Here is a 20,502-nt window from a genome sequence, read left to right on the forward strand (position 1 = left end):
AGGTTATCTCCATATCTTAAAGTCAACTGTGCCCAATAACAACATAATCACAGGAGTGAGGTCTGTCTCACTTCTACTCCTGGGATGATACACAATAAGAATCCTCAGGAACACCTTAAAATGTCTGCAGTCCACAGCCTTAGAGCCGCATCTCTGCACACCTATCCCACAGCCTCCTACCCACTCAGCTGCTCAGTCAGCCAATGAGCCTTAGGGATTTTGAAATGTACTATTTTGTAGCAGAGGGAATACAAAGATCCATGAGAGTGCTCACTTTGGAGCTAGCCCCTCTGCATGGTGGGGCAGCCAACATGCAGCCCCAGGGTCCCAGGCCTGCTCCACTGTTCCCTCAGCTGGGCATCTCAGAGCCAGCAAGTCTAGCTGTGATATTCATGGCTATGACTGATCACAGTGAAAGGAAAAGAGTGCATAAGGCAGAGACCAGGAGAAACCAGGCAAGCATCCAGGTGCGGACCCCTTAATTCTCCCAGCAAACTTTGCCACAACACGCACGGAGTACTGCCAACCAGGGAAGCTCCCCCGAGCCTTGTTGTCCAGGGTTTTTATTGGGAAGGAGGGCTGACCACCCATGTACTTGACCTCAGTCTCCAGCCCCTCCACAGGTCAAGCTGAAACCATGGGACCAAAAGCCCCACCCTAAATTATACTGTTAGCATAGACTATCAGTCAGAACAACCCATGGGGCGCCCGGGTGGCTCAGTCATTAAGCGTCTGCCTTCGGCTCAGGTCATGATCCCAGGGTCCTGGGATCGAGCCCCGCATTGGGCTCCCTGCTCCGTGGGAGGCCTGCTTCTCCCCCTCCCACTCTCCCTGCTTGTGTTCCCTCTCTCGCTGTGTCTCTCTCTGTCAAATAAATAAATAAATAAAATCTTTAAAAAAAAAAGAACATCCCAAGAACTTAGACATGACCTGCCAGGTCCTTTCTTGGGAACGTGCAGGGTTTGAACAACCTAGGCCTGCTTAGTTATTTCTTTACTGATCTACATCAGTAGGGCCTTCAAGTGCCCTCAAACCTCCATTTTGCTTCATGAATCAGCTGTATTATCTTCACCACGAGCCATGAAGAAGGTAAGGCCTAGCATTAGCTGGGAACAGTTTGTAGTGATGGCCGTGCGGACTCTTCCTCAAAGGTGGCCTGTGTGCTTGCTAGACCTCCTGGGAAATTTTCAATGTCGGTTAAAATACCTCCATCAGCCCAGGTGACTGATGACTCCATGGTCATTATCTTCCACCCACCCATCTGCCCACAAGCATTTACGATCACTCCTTTCTGTCCACTGCCCAGTGAGGGAGGCTCCCCAAGGAAGACACAGCAGGCCACAGAACAAAACTGATATAACCCGGCAGACCCCCCGCCCCCAAATGCCCACATGCAACAGAAAACCTAGGCTGACTCAGGCAAAAACAATTATTGGCTCTAACGACTAAAGAAATGACAGACTCCAGGCCCAGCTAGCTCCAGGAGCTGAATGTGGTCACCAGGACATGTCCAGGTTGCTCTCTCAGCTCTGCTCTCTGGGTGGCCTTAACTCTCAGGCCCCTCTTTGAAGAGACAAAGATAACCACAGCAGTACCAGGCCATCATCCCACCAGCTCAGCAGCCCCTAGAAAAGAGCACCTACTTCCCCACAGCTCCAGAAGTATCAGGGCAGGCTTTGATTGGCTCGTTGTGGGTAACATGACCATCTAGGAGCCAATCAGTGTGGCCAGGGGCCCAGAATGCTCTGGTTGGTCAGGCCTGGGTTGCAGACCCACCCCTGAAGGCTGGTGGGGAACCAGCCCCATCTGCATGGAAAGGCGTGAAAGGGAGTTCCACCAGGAGAAGAAATAGAGGACAGGCATTGAAGGACCTGATGGTCCCACGCTGGGTGACCCAGAAGGTTGTCCTTTTAACAATGATGTGAGATGGATGAAGTGCTTAGGAGATGTGAATGCCCCCCCACCCTCTCTCTCTAACACACACACACACACACACACACACACACACACACACACAGCTCATTCTATCATGCTCACTTCCAATTCACAGCCCACTGTGAGCTGCACCCCTCAAGGGTCAGGCTGAGTCACTGCCTAAGACCAAGTGGAGGCACGGTACATGTTTTCACATGAAAGAAAAATCCATCCTAGCTGTCCTCTGAATGTATCACGTACTGCCCCACCAGCACACCTTTGCGCATGGCATGCCAGTCCTGGGAGCACTCTTCACGCCTGCCAAAGGACTCCTGTGCCTTCCAGGAAACTTCACTGCCCCTCATCCTGGACACGTGTCCCCCCCCCCCCCCCCCCCCCCCCATTCAGACCATTGAGGATGGAATGACCAAGGGAATGAACATACTAAAGTTCACACTCCTGGCCGTGGCATTCAAAGCCTCTTTCGTTTCCTGGCTCTAACTTGCAGGGAGGTGTAGAACTGGCTGGTGGTCAGAGCATGGGCTCTGAAGGTAGGCTCACCTGGGCCTAATCTTGTCTTTTGTGTCCAGGTGATGGGACCCTGGGCAGGAGCTGACTCCTTTCTGGGCCTCGGTATGCTCAGCTAATAATGGGCACAACCAAAAGAACCTTGGAGCAAAGCCTGACTCCAGCATTACTAAAAAGCTACAGGCTTCAGGACAGCATGGAACCCAGTGTGAGACCCACGAAGAGGACACAGAGACCCCAAGGACACAAAGATCCTGAGCATGGAACAGAGGCCAGAGGACTCACACATGTGTCATCAGCTGATTTCTAACAAGACTGCCACAATAACTTGCTAGGGAAAAGAACGTCTTCCCCACAGATGTTTCTAGAACTGGATGGGCTATCTGGAAAATGAACCTCAACTCCAACCCACACTGCATACAAACATTCACTAAAAATGAATCATGGATCTCCATAGAAAAGCTGAAGCCATAAACCACTTAAAAGAAAGCCTAGAAAATCCCTACAAACCTGATTAGCAAATATTGACAAAAACATAAACTGAACTTCTTCAAAATTTAAAACATCTGCTCTAAGAAAATGAAAAGTGAGCTCCAGAATGGGAAAAATATTCATAATATACCTATCTGACAAAGGACTTGTCTCCAGAATATGCGAAGGATGGGCACAGAATGAAGCCATCGTGGGTCCCTGGTGGACTAATGACACGCCAGCACACGATCAGCGGCAGCGATGACCCTCACAACCCAGGCCAGGAAGTCACCCTTGCCAGCCCACCGCCCCGCTGGTCACCACTCAGGCCAGCTTTCCAGCCTGAGGTCAGCAAGACCAGGGAAAGAGGGGGTGTCCTACCTAGGACTCTGGCCCCCCAGGCCTGGCCAACCCATAGCCCGTACCGCAGCACCACCCACAAAGCCCCCCGCTGTCTGAGTACAAAGTATAAGCTTAAGAGGGCTGAATGGTGGAAAGGAGCAGGTTCAAGCCACCCACAGATCTGTGCCCAGAGAGTCATCCAGGTGGCTCATAGAGCAGGGGCCTGGAGCAGGCAAGGTCAAGGCCTAATGGCTACCTTCTGCTGGCTGGCTCTGGCCAGTGGCTTTCCCTCCCGCGGCTGTTAGGGGACAGGTGCAGGACAGATACTTGTGGTGGTGATCTATTCCTGGAGATCTCCTCTCCCGGAGAGGCAGGATGAAGCCAAGAGAAGGGTTTCAGGTGCTGTGCTGGCAGAGGCCTGACCACTGGCTCTGCCTGTTCTGGCTGTGATCATGGGCAGCATTTAAGGGAGAAGCTCCTACAGCCCCAGGTTGGGGGAAGAAGTAAAGGAGATCAAGAGGAACTCCCAGAACCAAGCCTAACCCTTCCCCATAGTCCCTGAGGCCCCACAGGGTCCAGTTCTGCTGACCACACACTCTTCTCAACCTTGAACGTACCGGGCTCAATCCTGCTCCAGGGCCTTTGCACTGGCTGTGCTGTTACCCAGACATGGGGCTGTCTGCTTGCCGTACAGCCAGCCCCCTGTGGTCGCTCAGGTCTCAGCACTGTCCCCAGTTAGATCCTGTCAGGATCCACAGATGGGGCAACAAGAGACAAGAGAAGTAGAGTAACCAGCATAACTGGGTGTGAACCCCAGCAGAGCCCGGCTGTATACCCTGAATGCATCGCCCCACTTCTCCAGGCTTCTGTTGCCCCCTTTGTAAAGCAGGTCTGCCGTGGCCTGGGAGGAGACACCCCCCCGCTCTAGTCCTGCATGACCCTGCATGTCACACAGGCTGTCTCTGGCCCAGCCCCAAGTGACAGTGGAAGAAGGGACTGGAGGCGGCAGAGTGCGGGGTAGGAGGCTTTATTTCACTGGAGGGGTGGGAGGGAGAACCTGGACAGAGGGCAGCAGGCGGTGTGGGCGGGGGTTGACGCTTGGACAGGGACTGGGTTGGGGAAGGGCTGCCCCCAGGCCTGTTGGGAAGGAGAAACTGAGGCCGGCCTCTGTTGAGACCTAACCCAAGGGGGTGGGGGTGGGAATGGGAATTGGGTCTGGAGGAATGAGGGCCCCCTCCCTCCGGGCTAGACATGGAGCCCGGGCCCTGCCTCACTTTCCTCCTATAGGGCCATAGTCCCTCCTGGCTCACTGGGGCCACGTGGCCCCCACACCTCACTGCTCCTGCCCCAGAGGAGGGGGCTAGATCAGACAGGGCAGTGGACAGGGAGCCTGGGGAAGTTAGGGAGCGCGGGGTGGGGTCCATGGTGTGCGAGGGGGTGGTGGCCACCTGGGTGGTCAGTTCCTGGCAGCGATGACCACAGAGAGAGCCACGCCCCCCAGGGCAACAGCAGTTGCCCCGAACAGCCACTTCCAGGGGATGGACTGTGGATAAAGGGGAGGGAAGAGAAGGCTGGAGGGCGGTCAAGACCGATACCGCGGGCTTCAGCTACCAACATGGCCCAAACAGGCCTCCCAGCAAACCACTGCCTGACAATGCCTTTTCCACCTTCTGGCAAACTCCTATTCATACATCAAAACTCAAGCCAAGTGTCCTCTGTTCTAGAACACCTCCCCTTGCCCTCTGAAAGAGCTATCACTCCCCACCCTGAGCCCTCCAGGTTGTGTTCCATCTTCTGCTCTAGCCCTGGTTGCACAGGGCTGAGGCTTCTGTGTCCCCAACATGGTCCAACACAGCCCAGCTGACAGGGACATCAATGCTTGCAAAATGAAGAAACTCCTTCTGGGTGGCATGCCCCGCCCTTAGCCCCTGCCCCTCCTCTGGTTGCATCCCTGTGCCTGCCAGCCCCAGCTCACCCAGGCACCCTTGCCAGGACACTTGGCAGGCAGCCGGCTGGGGTTCCCCAGCATTTTCCGGTACAGGGCGGTCTCTGTGCTCCTCTGGGCCGCATGCTTCTTCACCAGTTTTGAAAGCTCTGCGTGGATCGTCTGCAAGAGGTGGGTGTCAGCTGGGCTAAGAACACGCAGCGGCAGCAGCGAACCTGACCATCATTTCTGATGCTCTGCCCTTCTGGGGCCCCTGGGCACTTTGGGGTTAGGGCCACTGGGACACAAAAGTTCCATCTGCCCCTCTCTGGGCATCAGCAAAGTGGGGGCTGCCATCTCTATCCCCCTAGGTAACCAGTGGATGGGGAAGAGCACAAGGTGGCCAGGAGAGAGGAAGATTTTGGTAGAAAAGCTGAGGACACTGACCTGGCCACGTTGGTGGCACCCTTGGCCTCTGGGATCCCTGTGGGGGAGGGGTGAGCCCAGACCACCTATGCAGGGGTCATGAGGGTCTCAGCAAGCTGGCTGGGACTCTTCAGCCACCCACCCCCTCCCTGTCACTGCCCAGGCTGGAACACGATAGGAAGAGCCACAGCAAGAAGGACAAGGCAAAGATCACAGGATGACTTCTCAGAAAGGCGGGCAGGGCAAGTCCCAAGGTTGCCTCCTTTCTGCTCACCTTGTTGGAAGGTTCCAGCTTCAGGGCTGCCCTCAGAATGGGGATGGCCTCACTGTATTCCCCTTGCTGGGCCAGCACCTGTGGGAGGAAATGGATGGCATCACTCTGGAACTACAATGCACCAGGATCTTCTTCAAAACGCCCAGCCCTGCCAGGCTCCTGGCCACCCCGACCAGTCCCAAATCTATCACCAACAATCACCCCAGGGATCCAGCCACCTTTATGCTGTTCCCGAGCCCTCAGACTACATAAGCACCCCACTAGGCTCAGTGTCCCAGTCTGCTCCCTCCCCTGCATGTCTGTCTCAGACTTTGCAGGAAACCTAGGTGCTGGCCTCACCTCCTCCCTTGCTACCCTAACTGGCTCAAGAAGCCAAATGAGCATTTCCAAAGCTTTGACTACAGTGAATGATTCAGAGCCAGCCAATGAGATCCATCTGAACTATGCTGGTATCACTGAGAGACCAGATACTAAGTGGGGAGGATGGAAGCCTTGAACTTTTTTTTTTTAAAGATTTTATTTATTTATTTGACAGAAAGAGACAGCGAAAGAGGGAACACAAGCAGGCGGAGTGGGAGAGGGAGAAGCAGGCTTCCCGCTGAGCAGGGAGCCCGATGCGGGGCTCGATCCCAGGACCCTGGGATCATGACCTGAGCCAAAGGCAGACGCTTAATGACTGAGCCACCCAGGCACCCCAGCCTTGAACTTCTGAGGGAAAAGGAAGAAGCATCTTGGTCACCCTGAGGGAAAAACCCACAGCAGACAGGCACAGCATCCCTACAACATTGCTAACGCCTGGATCCAGCCATGCCTGAAGCCAACCTCCCATACTTGGCAGTTCCACAAGTTATTAATTCCTCCTCTTGCTTGAATATGTTTGAATAGGTTTCTGTCGCCTACAACCAGCAGATATAAACGTGTGTGAGACTACATGAGCAGACAATCCCACTGCCCCCAACGGGATTATAGACCCCTAAAAAATAGACAGCATCTTCTTCCCAAGCTTCTACACAGAATCCTACATACAAGTGCTAAAAAAAATGCTGGTTGGAGGGAGGCCCTGCTCATGCTTCTCATAAACAGGCTATGTGACCCGCCATTTGCTTCTGTCTCATCCTCAGTTTACTGCCAGAAGGTGCTGAACCTCTCTCCCCAACACACACATACGGCACACGCGCACACGTGCACACACACACACACACACACACACACAAGGGTGGGGATGAACAGAGATGGGGACAAAAGCAATTACAGTCAAGTCTACACAAGCCAAATTCATCCCTACATTCCACAGCACTTACTGGGCACCCACTGTGTACCTGGCCCTGTTTGCAGGGCTAGAGATTTACCAAGGAGTGAAAGAGACAAAATCTCCAGCTTCTAGTAAGGGACACAACAGCCACGATGACACCTGCCTGTGCTGACAGCAACACGGAAAACATGAAGACAAAGCAGGGGGTCAGGTGGGTGTGGCAGGGAGAGCTTCCTGAGGAGGTGACATCAGAGCAAAGATCTGAAGGAGGTGAAAGAGGGACCCATGGGGGGAGGGGAGGGGAGTCTGGGGTGTGAAAGTTTCAGGCAGAGGGCAAGCCTGTGCAATGTCCCTAGGATGGGAACAGCCCTGACCTGGGCAGCAAGCAGTGAGGAAGCTGAGCAGGATGGAGAGAAGGAAGAGGAGAGGTGGAAGGTGATGGCGGGAGGACCAGATGACTCAGAGCCCCAAGGGCTGCAATGAGGACTTGGCTTTTTACTCCGAGGGACATGTGAACCGTGGAGGGTTGGTTATATGCAAGGAGCAGTCACCAAAGGGCCACAGAGCAATGTCAGGGATAAGAGGGAACCTAAGACCTAGGGATCAAGTCTGGCCTCAGTCAATGAATTGCTATGATCCAGACCACACCCCAGCACCTGTCTGGGACTCAGTTTCCCCACCTGTACCCCAGAGAGCTTGGCTGGTTGATGCCCATGCCCGTCTCAAACCCAGAGTTTGGAACCAGCCCCGCTGCACTGGCTGGGGGGAATTAGCCTGCCCACCTGTAGCTTATGCATACCATCTGCCCACGGCTTGTGGTCCATCCACCTGCAGCCCGCAGCTCACCTTGCCCTTGCGAAAGAGAGCCTTGATGTTGTCGGGCTGGTGCTCCAGCACGAGGCTGCAGGAGCGCAGAGCGGCGCGGTAGTGGTCCAGCTTCAGCTGTGAGGCTGCCAGGTTGTTCAGACATTTCACCTTCAGCTGCAGGAGCTGCTCCTCCTCCTCGAATGTCATGTCCACTGTGGGGGGATGGCGCTCAACCGTGGCCGTGGTTACCATGCTGCCAGCACCCCACAGCCGCCCATCTGTAGCGGGCCGGCCACCCTCTAACCCAGGGAAAGGCGCCCCACACACTGTGTGACCCAGGCCAAGGCCCACTCCCTCTGTACCTGGTGGCAGAGGAGACTGAGTGGGGAGGGCCTCTGAGTACCCCAGTCCCAAGAGACTGGAGAGAAAGGGGCTCTAAATTCCCAGGGGCAGGGCCTCCACCATCTATTCCTCAGAGGACCTCAAGCCTCTCTGGTCTCAGTTTCCCTATCTCTAACACAGGCCAAGACCAGCCCATCCTCAGGGCACTCCTAAGTAGTCTGTAAGATGGAGCCTAAGCAATGCGAAGGCTTAACCACAGGGCACATGGACTGACGTGGTCTATGGTCACCCACATTCCAACATCTACCTGCGTTCTGTAACATTCCGTTGATCGGAGACACACCATAACTCTACAGTGGACTCTAGCCTAAAGGCAGGAATAGTTGAACATCTATCCATATTCTGGAATATTCTAGAACATTCTGAGTCTGAGTCCCTCTGTGGCTGGATGTTTCTGGCACTAGTGGATGCCTTTGCAGGGGCCGGCACATTTGACTTGGCAGTCACCTTTGGCGCTAGAGGTGATGGCCTTGATGGCGAGGTCGTAGGAATTGGCAGCCAACACGAAGTCGGCCCGCTGGTAGTGGGCATTGCCACACTCCCGCTTCCGGTTGGCCAGAGCCACACGCTCCTGCCCTGTGAGCATTTCCAGGTCAGGCCCATCCACGGCAGTCTTCAGGGTCACCTCCAGGCACAGGGCCGCGTGTGGGGGGATGTATGGGCTCCTGCTGGGGGATGGGGCAAGAGCAGCACTCAGACCCAGCGACCACCATGAATGAACCCTAGACACACTGGGTTGGCTAGGGAGCGGGGGGGGGGGAAGGCTCAAGGCTTGGGAGCTGGCCCCACTGTCACCCCCTCCTCAGTAAAACGGAAGGGAAGTACCTTGCCACCCATGAGCTACCTGACTTGGTGAGTGACTTCCCGTCCCTAAGTCTCAGTTTCTTTTTCTATAAAATTGGTAAGCAAAGGGGTCCCTCGTGGGGACCCTGCTGGTAACAGGTTCTCACCTGCCCTGGGGGCCATAGCAGTACTTGGAATCAGCAGTGACCATAGCTGTCTCCCCCACATCCATGAGCGGAACGCTGAGATCCAGGGCCTGGGTATGTGGGGCAAGAGGGTCAGGCAGGCTCAGGTACAGAGGAGCAATGCCATGCCCGCTCTGACCCCACCCCGCCTTACCCCCCCCCCCCCCCCCCCCCCCCCCGCCACCCCCACCCCCCCCCCCCCCCAACGGGCCTCCTCCAGTCAGCCCCAGGCCAGCTGCCAGGCCCCTCGCGCCCTCCCACCTGGATGACGTCGCAGTCACCCAGGGTGAACACCAGCTCTGGCTCTTCCTGCACCCGAGTGCCATTCTCCAGCGAGGTCTGCAGCTGCACAGTGACTACCTGGCCTTTAGCTGGGCGGCTCGAGCCGGGTGGGCCTGGGACCAGCGTCTTCTTCCGTAACAGCCCGTTCCCTGCCGGGGACCAGGGACAAGCAGCCTGTCACTGGGCAGGTCAGACGGGTGCCTGCTCCCCAAGCACCCCTCTCCCAGCACCCAGCTGAGCCTCAAACAACTGTTCTGCCACTTACTGGGTAAGTGATCCCATGCCCCTGGGACTGTCCCTGTCTGGACACTAGGCATGAAAGGATCAATTTGAGGAGTGACGATAATGGCCCGTCTGACCATTATGTTAAGAAAATTAAGACTTGGGGCACCTGGGTGGCTCAGTTGGTTAAGCAACTGCCTTCGGCTCAGGTCATGATCCTGGAGTCCCTGGATCGAGTCCCGCATCGGGCTCCCTGCTCGGCAGGGAGTCTGCTTCTCCCTCTGACCCTCCCCCCTCTCATGTGCTCTCTCTCATTCTCTCTGTCTCAAATAAATAAATAAAATCTTTAAAAAAAAAAAAAAAAATCTTTGAAAAAAAAAGAAAATTAAGACTTGGGACGCCTGGGTGGCTTAGTCGGTTAAGCGTCTGCCTTCGGCTCAGGTCATGATCCTGGGGCCCTGGGATCGAGTCCCACATTGGGCTCCTTGCTCAGCAGGGAGCCTGCTTCTCCCTCTGCCTGCCACTCCCCCTTATTGCACGTACACCTTCCCCTTCTCTGACAAATAAATAAACAAAATCTTAAAAAAAAAAAAAAAGAAAGAAAATTAAGACTCAGGGCAAAGAGCTAAGAAAAGTCATCCTGCCCAGCAGAGTCAGGCTGGCAGGGATGCTCAAGCAAGAGACTCTGGAGCCACCCTCCACTCCCTCTCCAGGTTCCAATTCAGCCCTTCAACATTTGAGCCTCAATTTACCTAGCCATGAAATGGGGTCATCAGGGAGAACCCTGGTGACACCGAGTGAGCAGTTTGCTTGGTTAACAGAGTATCTGTGACACCAGGTGTCCCTACCAAAGTACCACATCACATTTCAAAGTTAAGCAGCCAGAGGACCTATAAGCAACAGTCCCCCTGATGGGCCCACAGCCCATGTTTTCCTCCAAGCCCCAAGCAATCACAGAAATGGCCAAATGGCCACGGCCAACAGCTACTGAGCAGCTATGAGGCCCAGCACCCTCACAAATCCACTCAAGGAACCCCCACAACAAAAACAGCCACTGTCATCCCATGACCACCACTGAGGCAATTGAGGGCTTACACCTGTGAGGCCCATCAGACTGATGACTGCAGTCATCCATATTCCCGACATTTACCTGGATTCCATATTATTCCCCCAGTTTGGAATATACCATAATTCCGAATGGACCTTTGACTAAAGTTGAGGAACAGGGAAATATCTATAAATATTCTGGAATATTCTAGAATGTTCCAAATTTCTGTACTGTTCCCCAACTTGTACATGCCTCATATCCAGTCTCAGATCAGTGGTTCCCTAGGAAACCCTGTGTCTCTAAGTTTCTGGGCACGGATGGTGGATGTGCTGGTAGGATTACAACCAGGCACTGCCTCTTATCGCGGTAGACTCTGGGCAAATCACGTACCCTCTCAAGGCCTCAGTTTCCTTGTTCAGAAGCCCAAATTCTGACCTCAGAAAACAGCTGGCTCAAATATAAATGGAGTCAGGTTCGTGCTCAGAGGGGAAGCAGGGCAGTTCTTAATATCAGTAAAGAAGAGCTTCCCAAATTCTAATACGGCAAAGGAGGCTGTCTGTTGGGCAAGCACCTCCACTTCTCTGTGCCTCAGTTCCCTCATCTACAAGATGGGGATATGGTGCGGCACCTGGGTGGCTCAGTTGGTTAAGCATCTGCCTCGGGCCTGGGTCATGATCCCGGAGTCCCGGGATCGAGCCCCTTATCTGCTTTTCCCTCTGACCCTCTCCCCTATCGTGTGCTCGCTCTCTCTCAAATAAATGAAATCTTAAAAAAGAAGATGGGGACATGGTAAGAATTACATCACAGGGTTGTTGTGAGGCTAAAATATGATGCACAGGCCTGGCACACACCCAGTGCTAGTATTATTTTTATTTTTTTAATATTATATTTATTTATTTATTTGAGAGAGAGAGAATGAGAGAGAGCATGAGCTGAGGAAGAGGCAGATGGAGAGGGAGAAGCAGAGAGCCCAATGCGGGACTCGATCCCAGGATCCTGAGATCATGACCTGAGCTAAAGGCAGACACTTAACCGACCCGACTGAGCCGCCCAGGCACCCCAACCTGGTGTTATTTTTAGAAGTAACGTTTCGGGGCGCCTGGGTAGCTCAGTCGGTTAAGCGACTGCCTTCGGCTCAGGTCGTGATCCTGGAGTCCCCGGATTGAGTCCCGCATCAGGCTCCCTGCTCAGCAGGGAGTCTGCTTCTCCCTCTGACCCTCCCCCTCTCAGGCTCTCTGTCTATCTCATTCTCTCTCTCAAATAAATAAATGAAATCTTTAAAAAAAAAAAAAAAAGAAGTAACGTTTCCATCAACAGTAGAGATGATAATAGTAACAATTCTGCATTATCAAATCAGGATTACTTGATACTATTGCTTCAGTATCAGTATCCGTGATCTGACTAATGACGTTTCACTACCACATTTATTAGCAGATACTAACGTTATTTAATATACTAGATAACAGTACCAGTAGCAATATGTTTCTTTAGTTTCCAGAGTCGCTATCATGGGGTACATGGTGGGGCACGTGTGTGGGTTCCCCTAGTTTCTTTCTTGTAGGACTTCTCTGAACAGTCACAATGCTAATGCATGCTATGAGCCAGGCAGAGGATTGAACAAAATGGGATGTTCTCCAGACCTATTTGACCCCTGAACACATTTTCAGGGGACAGGCACTTGTCAGACAAACGCCAAAAAAGCAATAGGGGGGGTTAGGAGCTGCCAGCACCTGGCATACTGGCTGTGTGGCCCTGGGCAGGTGACTCAGCCTCTCTGAGCTGCTCTTAGCAGCTCTGGGAAACAGGGACATAACACGACGTGCGTGTGCGTGTGTGCATGTGACAATGAAAGATATGAAGTGTCTCAACCAGTTGCCTGTGGCGCGCGATCACCGTGGTTACATGTTTTACTTCCAACCTACTGCATAGCAGAGAGGGGGAAATGAGGCTCAGGGGAGAAGAGGGCCTAGGCCAACGTCATTCCTGAACCTGAGCTGTCCGGGCCATGTGGGTCAACCCAAGCCACCCCTGCTCCTTACCCAGGATGTCCAGCCACTCATCCGGGGCTGGGGCGGGCTCGGGCTCAGGCTCCATGGCGGCCAGGAACTCTCGGGCCAGGGCCCCAGGCTGCTCAGCCTCCTCCAGTGGAGGCTGCCCCACGTCTTCAAGTGGTGGCAGCTCACTCAGGTCTTCTTCCTCCTCTTCCTCCTCCTCCTCTCCCTCTGCGTCTTCCACCCCATCCAGCACCTCGAAGTCCTCAAGTGGTGGGACCCCAGCAGGCGGTGGGGCAGTGGGCTCAGGCCCTGAGGCAGAGGGCTCAGCACAGGATGCCATGCTGCTGGGGGGACGGGAATTGGCCCTGGTAGGGGGAATTGATGGGGTAAGAATCCCACCCTCAAATTCTCCTCTGCATCCATTCACCACACAGCCTATCACCTGCTGTGTGACTTAGGGGCACCAGGCCTTAATTTCCTCATCTATACAGGGGGTAAAGAACAACCCAGGCTTGCCCCACACATCAAACCCTGGGGATCAGTCAGTTTCAAACAATGTAAGCTGTTTTACAGCTAATTATTTTTTTAGTTTTTACAAATACCCAGAGAAGTAGGAAACAGCCCCCCCTCCGTATTTTACAGAAAAGGAAATTGAGGCCCAGAGGGGCAAAGGTATTTGCCCAAGGTCACATAGCAAGGCAACTCCAGGGACAGAATTTGAACCTGGGGCTTTATCAGATTAAATGCCCAGAGGGGGTGCCAGGATTTTTTTTTTAGGGTGACTGAAGTCTCAGGAAATCTATTTTTAGAGCCCAAAGGGAATTGAATCTTTAACAGGACTCCCTATCTCCAGCTGCCCCTTCTCCTAAGGGTTGCCACTAGAAATCCCAAGGCTTTTCTTCCCATACCCTGAATCTAATACCACTCCCCAACACCAAGGACCCTGGCCTAAAGCCTTCCCTGGGAGCCCTTTCTCCTCTCCTGAAGCCTCCTGATCACTCTCTCAAAGTAGCCTCCTTTACAGGAGTGGTCAAGACCCCCACAGCATTCTACAGCCTCCTCCTCTGGCTTGAACAACTGCCCCCCCCCCCCCCCCCCCCAGGACCCAAGCTCGGAGGTGGTAGAGCCTAGCCTTCATTCTAACCCACAGCATCTCCTCCCTAACCCTCACCTGCCTGCTCCTTCCAGGCTCTGGCCCCATTTTCTGAGACCCTCCCAGCCCCCACCCCCACAATCCCCTGCGCCCGCATAACTCCCCCTCCCCCCTCCCCCAACTACCGCCCCCAGCCCGGGCCAGCTCCCCCCCACAGCCACTCAGTCGACCCGTAAACACCCTGATGTCCCCAGACGCCCCTCTCCCGATAGCCTAACACCCTACGCCCTCCAGACGCCCCCCCGCCCCGGCCTGGCTCTCCGTCAACCTCCCACCCAGGCCCCCAACGCCTCATGCCTGTCTGACGCCACCAGTCTGGGGCCCCCGACCCCCCGCACCCCTCGGGGCCCCCGGCCCTGCACTTCTCTGCCAGCACCGACCCCACCCACTCCCCTCAGTCCCCTTTGGTTCCCACCCCCGGCCGCCCGCGCTCGGCCGCGCCCCCTCTAGCACTCCGACCCTCCGCGCCCCCGGGCTCGCCTCCCCCCGCGGCCCTTGGCCCCGCCCATTGGCCCCAGCCCCCATCGCCCCAGCACCCAGACCAGCCCAGGCCTGGGCAGCGCCCCCAGCCGGCGCAACCCTGCCGGCGCCCCGGGACACGTGCCTCCGGCTCCGGGACCCCCACCTGGGGTCCTGCGCCCCCCTCCCCGCCCCCAGCCGCGGCCGCCGCGCCTCGGGAACCAGGCTCGGGCGCCCGGTCCCGCCCCCACCGCGCCAATTGGCCGCCGCTCCTGCGACTGCAGCAGCCATTGGTCCGTGCGCACATCCGTCTCGGGAGCAAGCACCGCCCCCTTCCTGCTTGTTTCCGCGGGGCGTTCTTAAAGGGGCAGAAGCTGCAGCGCCACCCGGAGCGGGGGCGGGGGCGGAGGCAGGGGCGGGGGAAGGGGTAGGGACAGGGGCGGGGGAAGGGGTAGGGGCAGGGGCCGGGGTCTCCGGACTGGAGTCTCTTCGCCAATCCGCGCCTCGCTGCCTATCGGGACTCACCGTTCCCGTGTGAGCTTCACCTTGCTCATCTGCGAAATGGGGATAAACACTCCCGTCCACGCACTCTCACCTTGGGGGGCTTTTGGGAGGACAGCCCTAAAAGGTATTTCCTTAAGGAGCTCAGACTTGACCGTCAGTGCAGCTCTGGGACTGCTGGATAACCCATCCTTAAGCCCTAATTACAGATGTGGACCCAAGGTCTCGAGGGGAAGCGATCACCCAAGGGCACACAGAACCCCCGCCCCTCGCGTGGTCCGTCTAATCCCCGAAAGGTTGTCTTTTGCATAGAGAAGAAACTCAATGGTTAGGTGAGCGACTGAGCAAGCAGGGCTGCTGGAAAGAGTTTCTCCTCCCTGCACCCTCTGCCAGAGGGTGATAAGGTACCCATGGCCTCGGGAGAAGGTGGCAGCTTCGATTAGTTGGGTTTTTATGGATCTTGTTTTGAAAAGGGGGGGGGACACTTACTCTTCCCTCTTTCTATTTTATTTCCTTCCCAGGAGTTACCCATTTACAGAATGATCTCGTTCATTCTTTTGCTTCTCTCCCTTTATCCCACTCTGCTCCACCTGGAAAGAATTTTGCCTGTTTTGTCCCCACTGCATCCTTGAGTGATGCCTAGCACCTACGGTATGGGAGTTCAATAAATGAATAATTGAATGAATGAATGAATGAATGAATGAATGAATGAATGAACAAACGAATGAGTCACTGCCTATTGGAGGTAGCTAACACTGGAGTAGGTAACTGGTTTTGGAAGTAACTAACTTTTCAGACTGGTGCTCCTTCCAAGGTCACCTCCTACAGGAAGCTCTCCCTGACCTCCCCAAGGCAAAGCCTGATTGGCTGTCCTTTTAGCTTGATGAACCTTCACTTCATAACTGATTTTATGTCTGTGCCATTATTTGACTTACCTGTGCTTTGCCCACTAGATTGGAAAAACCCCATAGTCTGGGAAGGGTCTGTTTGTCATTGTTTTAACACTGGAGCCTACACAGTGACTGGCACAAAAGGAGAGGAGGTGGGGGGAATTCAGGGAAATCACTGTGGTTGGAAGGAAGGCAGGCTAGCCAGCCAGAGAGGTGCTAGGCTGGTGAAGATATGTGAGAAATATCCTGGGAAAGAACATCAAATAACCCCTGGGCCAGTGCTGGTTCTGAGGGACTTGGACTACTCCCTGTCCATCTCTGAACCTCAGTGTTTTCATCTGCACAGTGGAGTCTCTTACCAATCCAGCCCCACCTCTGTTATAAGGGCTGGAAGAACTATAATAAACAAGGATACTAATAAGTAAATAACTAAGTTAAATGTAAACTGATAACAGCAACTATTGCAACACTAATAGTAATGGCCGACACTCATCAGAGGTGAAGGCAAACATTCACATGTATTTAATCCTCGCATCAGCCTTGTGAAACAAATGCTCTGATATTTGGAGACCATGTCATTGACTGCATGGTATTGTGATTGTCAGTTTCCTGGTGAACTAGACTTTTTATTGTTATGATGTGCTCCTCTTTATTTCAATGTTTCTTGCCTTGGATGGACTTTGATATTAAGATGGCACATCTGTTCTCTTTTGGCTCATTTTTTTATTTTTATTTTTTATTTTATTTTATTTTTTTAAGATTTTATTTATTTATTTGACAGAGAGAGAGTTAGCGAGAACAGGAACACAAGCAGGGGGAGTGGGAGAGGGAGAAGCAGACTCCCCGCCGAGCAGGGAGCCCGATGTGGGGCTTGATCCCAGGTCCCTGGGATCATGACCTGAGCTGAAGGCAGACGCTTAACGGCTGAGCCACCCCGGCGCCCCATTGGCTCATTTTTTTAAAGATTATATTTATTTTTTTGTTAGAGCGCGCACACAAGCAGGGAGGCAGCAGGCAGAGGGAGAAGCAGGCTCCCTGCTGAGCAAGGAGCCCAACACGGGACTGGATCCCAGGACACCCGGGACCATGACCCCAGCCAAAGGCAGGTGCCCAACTGACTGAGCCACCCAGGCATCCCTTGGCTCATTTTTTAAATGCACCATCCTTTTGCAACCTTTACCTTCCATCTCTCTGTATCCTTACATTGTATGTGTGTCTCTTGTAAGCAGCACAGAATTGAGTTTTGCTTTTTGATCTAGTCTGCCCATTTTTGTCTTTTAACTGGGGCATTTGGCCTATTTACATTTAATATAATTATGGACCTATTTGGACTTAAATTTGACTTCCTGTGTGTTTTTTCTCTGACTCACCTGCTCTGTGCTCCTTTTCTCTCTCTTTTCTTGCCTTCTTTAGGATTGGATGCATGTTTTTTGGTAAGACTATCCTCATCTTACAGATGGGGAAACTGAGGCACAAAGAAATTGCCTTGTTCAAGGTCACAGTGATGAAAAACAATATAGGTCAGGTCTCTTCCCCTATTGAGCTTTTATTTCACCTAGGGAGCTGGATATTGCACAATGATTCAGGTAAGTACCTAATTGCAGCTGTGATGAGCACTAAATAGGAAATAAAACTTAAAAAGTGGCAGAGAGTGGCACCTGGGTGGCTCAGTCGTTAAGCGTCTGCCTTCGGCTCAGGTCATGATCCCAGGGTCCTGGGATCGAGCCCCGCATTGGGCTCCAGCCCCGCATCAGGCTCCCTGCTCCACAGGAAGCCTGCTTCTCCCTCTCCCACTCCCCGGCTTGTGTTCTCTCTCTCGCTGTGTCTCTCTCTGTCAAAAAAAAAAAAAAAAGAAAAAAGTGGCAGAGAGCGGCTTCCAGTCCCCAGACTTGGGCCTCCCCCGACAACGTCCCCATCACTGGTCTGAGTGTTCCCATCACTTTTCACCCTCTCCCTTGAACACAAAAAGGAGAAAAATATTTTCTTGTCTCTACTCCACTCTTCACAAAACATTCAGGGCCAACCAAGTCCCTTTTAGCCTTGACTTGAAGCCTTCATCCCTTCCAGGACCCTCATAAATGTTTCCAGGCTCCCAACAGAACCCGAGGGACCCATTGAAAAGCTTGGTTTTTCCAGCCTGGGCCTCTTCTGCTGCAGTCTGCAGACAAGAGCCATGGTTCCCAGCATTCCCCACCCAGGCTCTTCCCTCAGCACTGGCTGCTGCCTGACTCACAGAGCTCCACAATTCTTCCAGAAATCAAATGCACGCTGTGTGCTTTCCCACCATCCTGCCTTTGCTCCTGTGATTCTCTCAGTCCTGAATGATTGTCAGCACCGAGAAAACTCCTAATCCTATCCCAAAACCCCATCCAGATGTACCTGCTTCCTTGCCCCCAAATGAGTCCTCATACCCCACTCTTCAGGTTCCTCCAGGCTTGCATCTCTCCTCTCTATAGCCCTGCATTGTTCCCTTTGGTACTGGGATTGTCTGTGTCAGACCCTGTCTCCTTTCATCCTCCAGGGCTAGGCAGGGACTAAGTACTCTCTGGATCCCCACAATATGGGCCACATCCAGAGGAAGTGCCTAGAGGGTTTACTGAACAATTTTTAAAACTTCTGAACTAAATATATAAGAATCCTGGTCCTCATTAACTTTTCAATGAATGAAGGCAACAGAATCTGGGAATAATAATACTTTACCCTCAGTTTATGGAGGGCTTATAGTGGGCCAAGCCTTATTGTAAGGAATTAATCTGTATGATTTTATAAGGCTAAGCCATTTGCCCAAGTCCACTCAGCTAGGATGTGACAGAGCTGGAATTAGAACTCAGGTTTGTCCAATTTCAGGGCTCCTAAAGAGTCTTCCATGTACCCAAGGGCACGTGTGTATCTTCCAAGCTGTCAACCACATTAAGAGGCAGATGCCGTGATCACTCATAGTTAATAAACTGAGACCTAGAAAAATTAGATGCATAATATATAACATACACACATCATAAGACCTCAATAACTAATGATAATTGCTAACATTTATTGAGCAAGTACTATTTGCCATTTTGTTCATGCATTTAACTTGAATTACCTCACTTAAAGTGCATCTTTGTATCATTATGAAGTCATGGTTTTCAGTGTATATAAAAGAGAACAGATATAGAAGTAAATATAAATGTGTATGCATTGGTTAGTATACATATCAGTATTTTCTAACTCTTACTGCTGAGAGGATCTCTGAGCAATGATACCCCAGTAGCAGTGAGCACACCCAGCAGCCAGATCTTAGTTTCTCAAGACCATTCTCCAAGACAAGGAACCAGGCTCCCTGGAGAAATGGCTGATTCCAGGGATATTCCAAACCAAGCATGGAACATCTTGTAGTGCTAAAAGTAAGGAAGTTCTCAGAGAAAGATGAAGACATATATTTTTTAAGATTTTATTTATTTATTTGACAGAGAGACAGCGAGAGAGGGAGCACAAGCAGGCAGAGTGGGAGACGGAGAAGCAGGCTTCCCGCCGAGCAGGGAGCCCGATGCGGGGCTCAATCCCAGGACCCTGAGATCATGACCTGAGCCAAAAGCAGTTGCTTAACCAACTGAGCCACCCAGGCGCCCCGATGAAGACATATTTAAAAAAAAAAATTTTTTTTTTTCGAGGAGAAAGGGAGAGAATCTCAAGCAGACTCCCTACTGAGCATGGAGCCCTATCCCACGACCCTGACATCACGACCTGAGCTGAAATCAAGAGTCGGATACTTAACCAACTGAGCCACCCAGGTGCCCCAAAGACGGAGACATATTAAAAGAACATAGAAGCTAACCTAAATTGGCAGCAAAGTAAGTAATGAATTAATTGTAGGGGCACTGGCTGGCTCAGAGCCATAGAGCATGTGACTCTTGAGCTCAGCAGCAAAGTAAGTAATTGGCAGCAAAGTAAGTAATGAATTAATTGTAGGGGCGCTGGCTGGCTCAGAGCCATAGAGCATGTGACTCTTGAGCTCAGGTTGTGAGTTCAAGTCCCATGTTGGGCATGAAGCCTACATAAAAAAAAGAAGAAAAAAGAAATTATTGTAACCCACAGAATAAAATAAATGCTCATGAGTTCATAGTGATATAAATACTTGAATAAATGCATAACTAGAGAAGAATGGACAGCTCTTTACAATAGAATTCCAATTAATAATTAATTAATAAACAGAAAATCACCATAGTAATTTTTGCTGGCAAGAGCCATGGATGGATACTAAAACTAGTGGGTGAATATATGTTTAAAAAAAAAAGCAGGGCGCCTGGGTGGCTCAGTCAATTAAGGGTCTGCCTTTGGCTTTGGTCAAGATCCCAGAATCCTGGCATGGAGCCTGCTTCTCCTTTTCCCTCTGCCCCTCTCCCTCTCCCCCACCCCACCCCCGCTTGTGCTCTCTGGCTCTATCTCTCTGTCAAATAAATAAAATCTTAAAAAAAAAAAAATTTTTTTTAAAAAGCTAGGGTATTTGCATGGTCTCTTAAGGTATCTCCCCATAAAATACTTATTGCAAAGGGGAAAGGGGAACTTAACAGTTGAGAAACTGGCAGACACTGCCTTAAGCAAGTAACCAAAGTCAACATCACCAATAATGAGACACATTAGTATCCTGTGACTCCAGATATGACGT

The 20,502-nt window shown here is 52.5% G+C and overlaps 1 protein-coding gene across 6 annotated transcripts; it reads right to left on the reverse strand.

Annotated features, from left to right (window-relative positions):
- Positions 1-4,266: 4,266 nt before the first annotated feature.
- Positions 4,267-15,014, reverse strand: FKBP8 (FKBP prolyl isomerase 8). 6 transcript variants are annotated; one of them, XM_032412457.1, is made up of 9 exons: positions 14,992-15,014; positions 12,900-13,219; positions 9,570-9,739; positions 9,291-9,379; positions 8,788-9,005; positions 7,978-8,150; positions 5,880-5,957; positions 5,231-5,362; positions 4,267-4,798 (listed from the first exon to the last, which is right to left on the reverse strand). In XM_032412457.1, exons 2-9 carry the CDS (start codon positions 13,192-13,194, stop codon positions 4,712-4,714), a joined length of 1,242 nt encoding a protein of 413 aa, XP_032268348.1. In that variant the 5' UTR covers positions 13,195-13,219; positions 14,992-15,014; the 3' UTR covers positions 4,267-4,711. The 6 variants fall into 6 exon arrangements, with proteins under 6 accessions (XP_032268348.1, XP_032268347.1, XP_032268350.1 ...); XM_032412456.1 differs by having other exon boundaries at positions 8,788-9,008; XM_032412459.1 differs by lacking the exon at positions 14,992-15,014 and adding an exon at positions 14,633-14,705 and having other exon boundaries at positions 8,788-9,008.
- Positions 15,015-20,502: the final 5,488 nt, after the last annotated feature.

This window comes from Phoca vitulina, unplaced genomic scaffold, assembly GCF_004348235.1.
Source record: "Phoca vitulina isolate PV1807 unplaced genomic scaffold, GSC_HSeal_1.0 scaffold13, whole genome shotgun sequence".
Taxonomy (NCBI): Eukaryota; Metazoa; Chordata; class Mammalia; order Carnivora; family Phocidae; genus Phoca; species Phoca vitulina.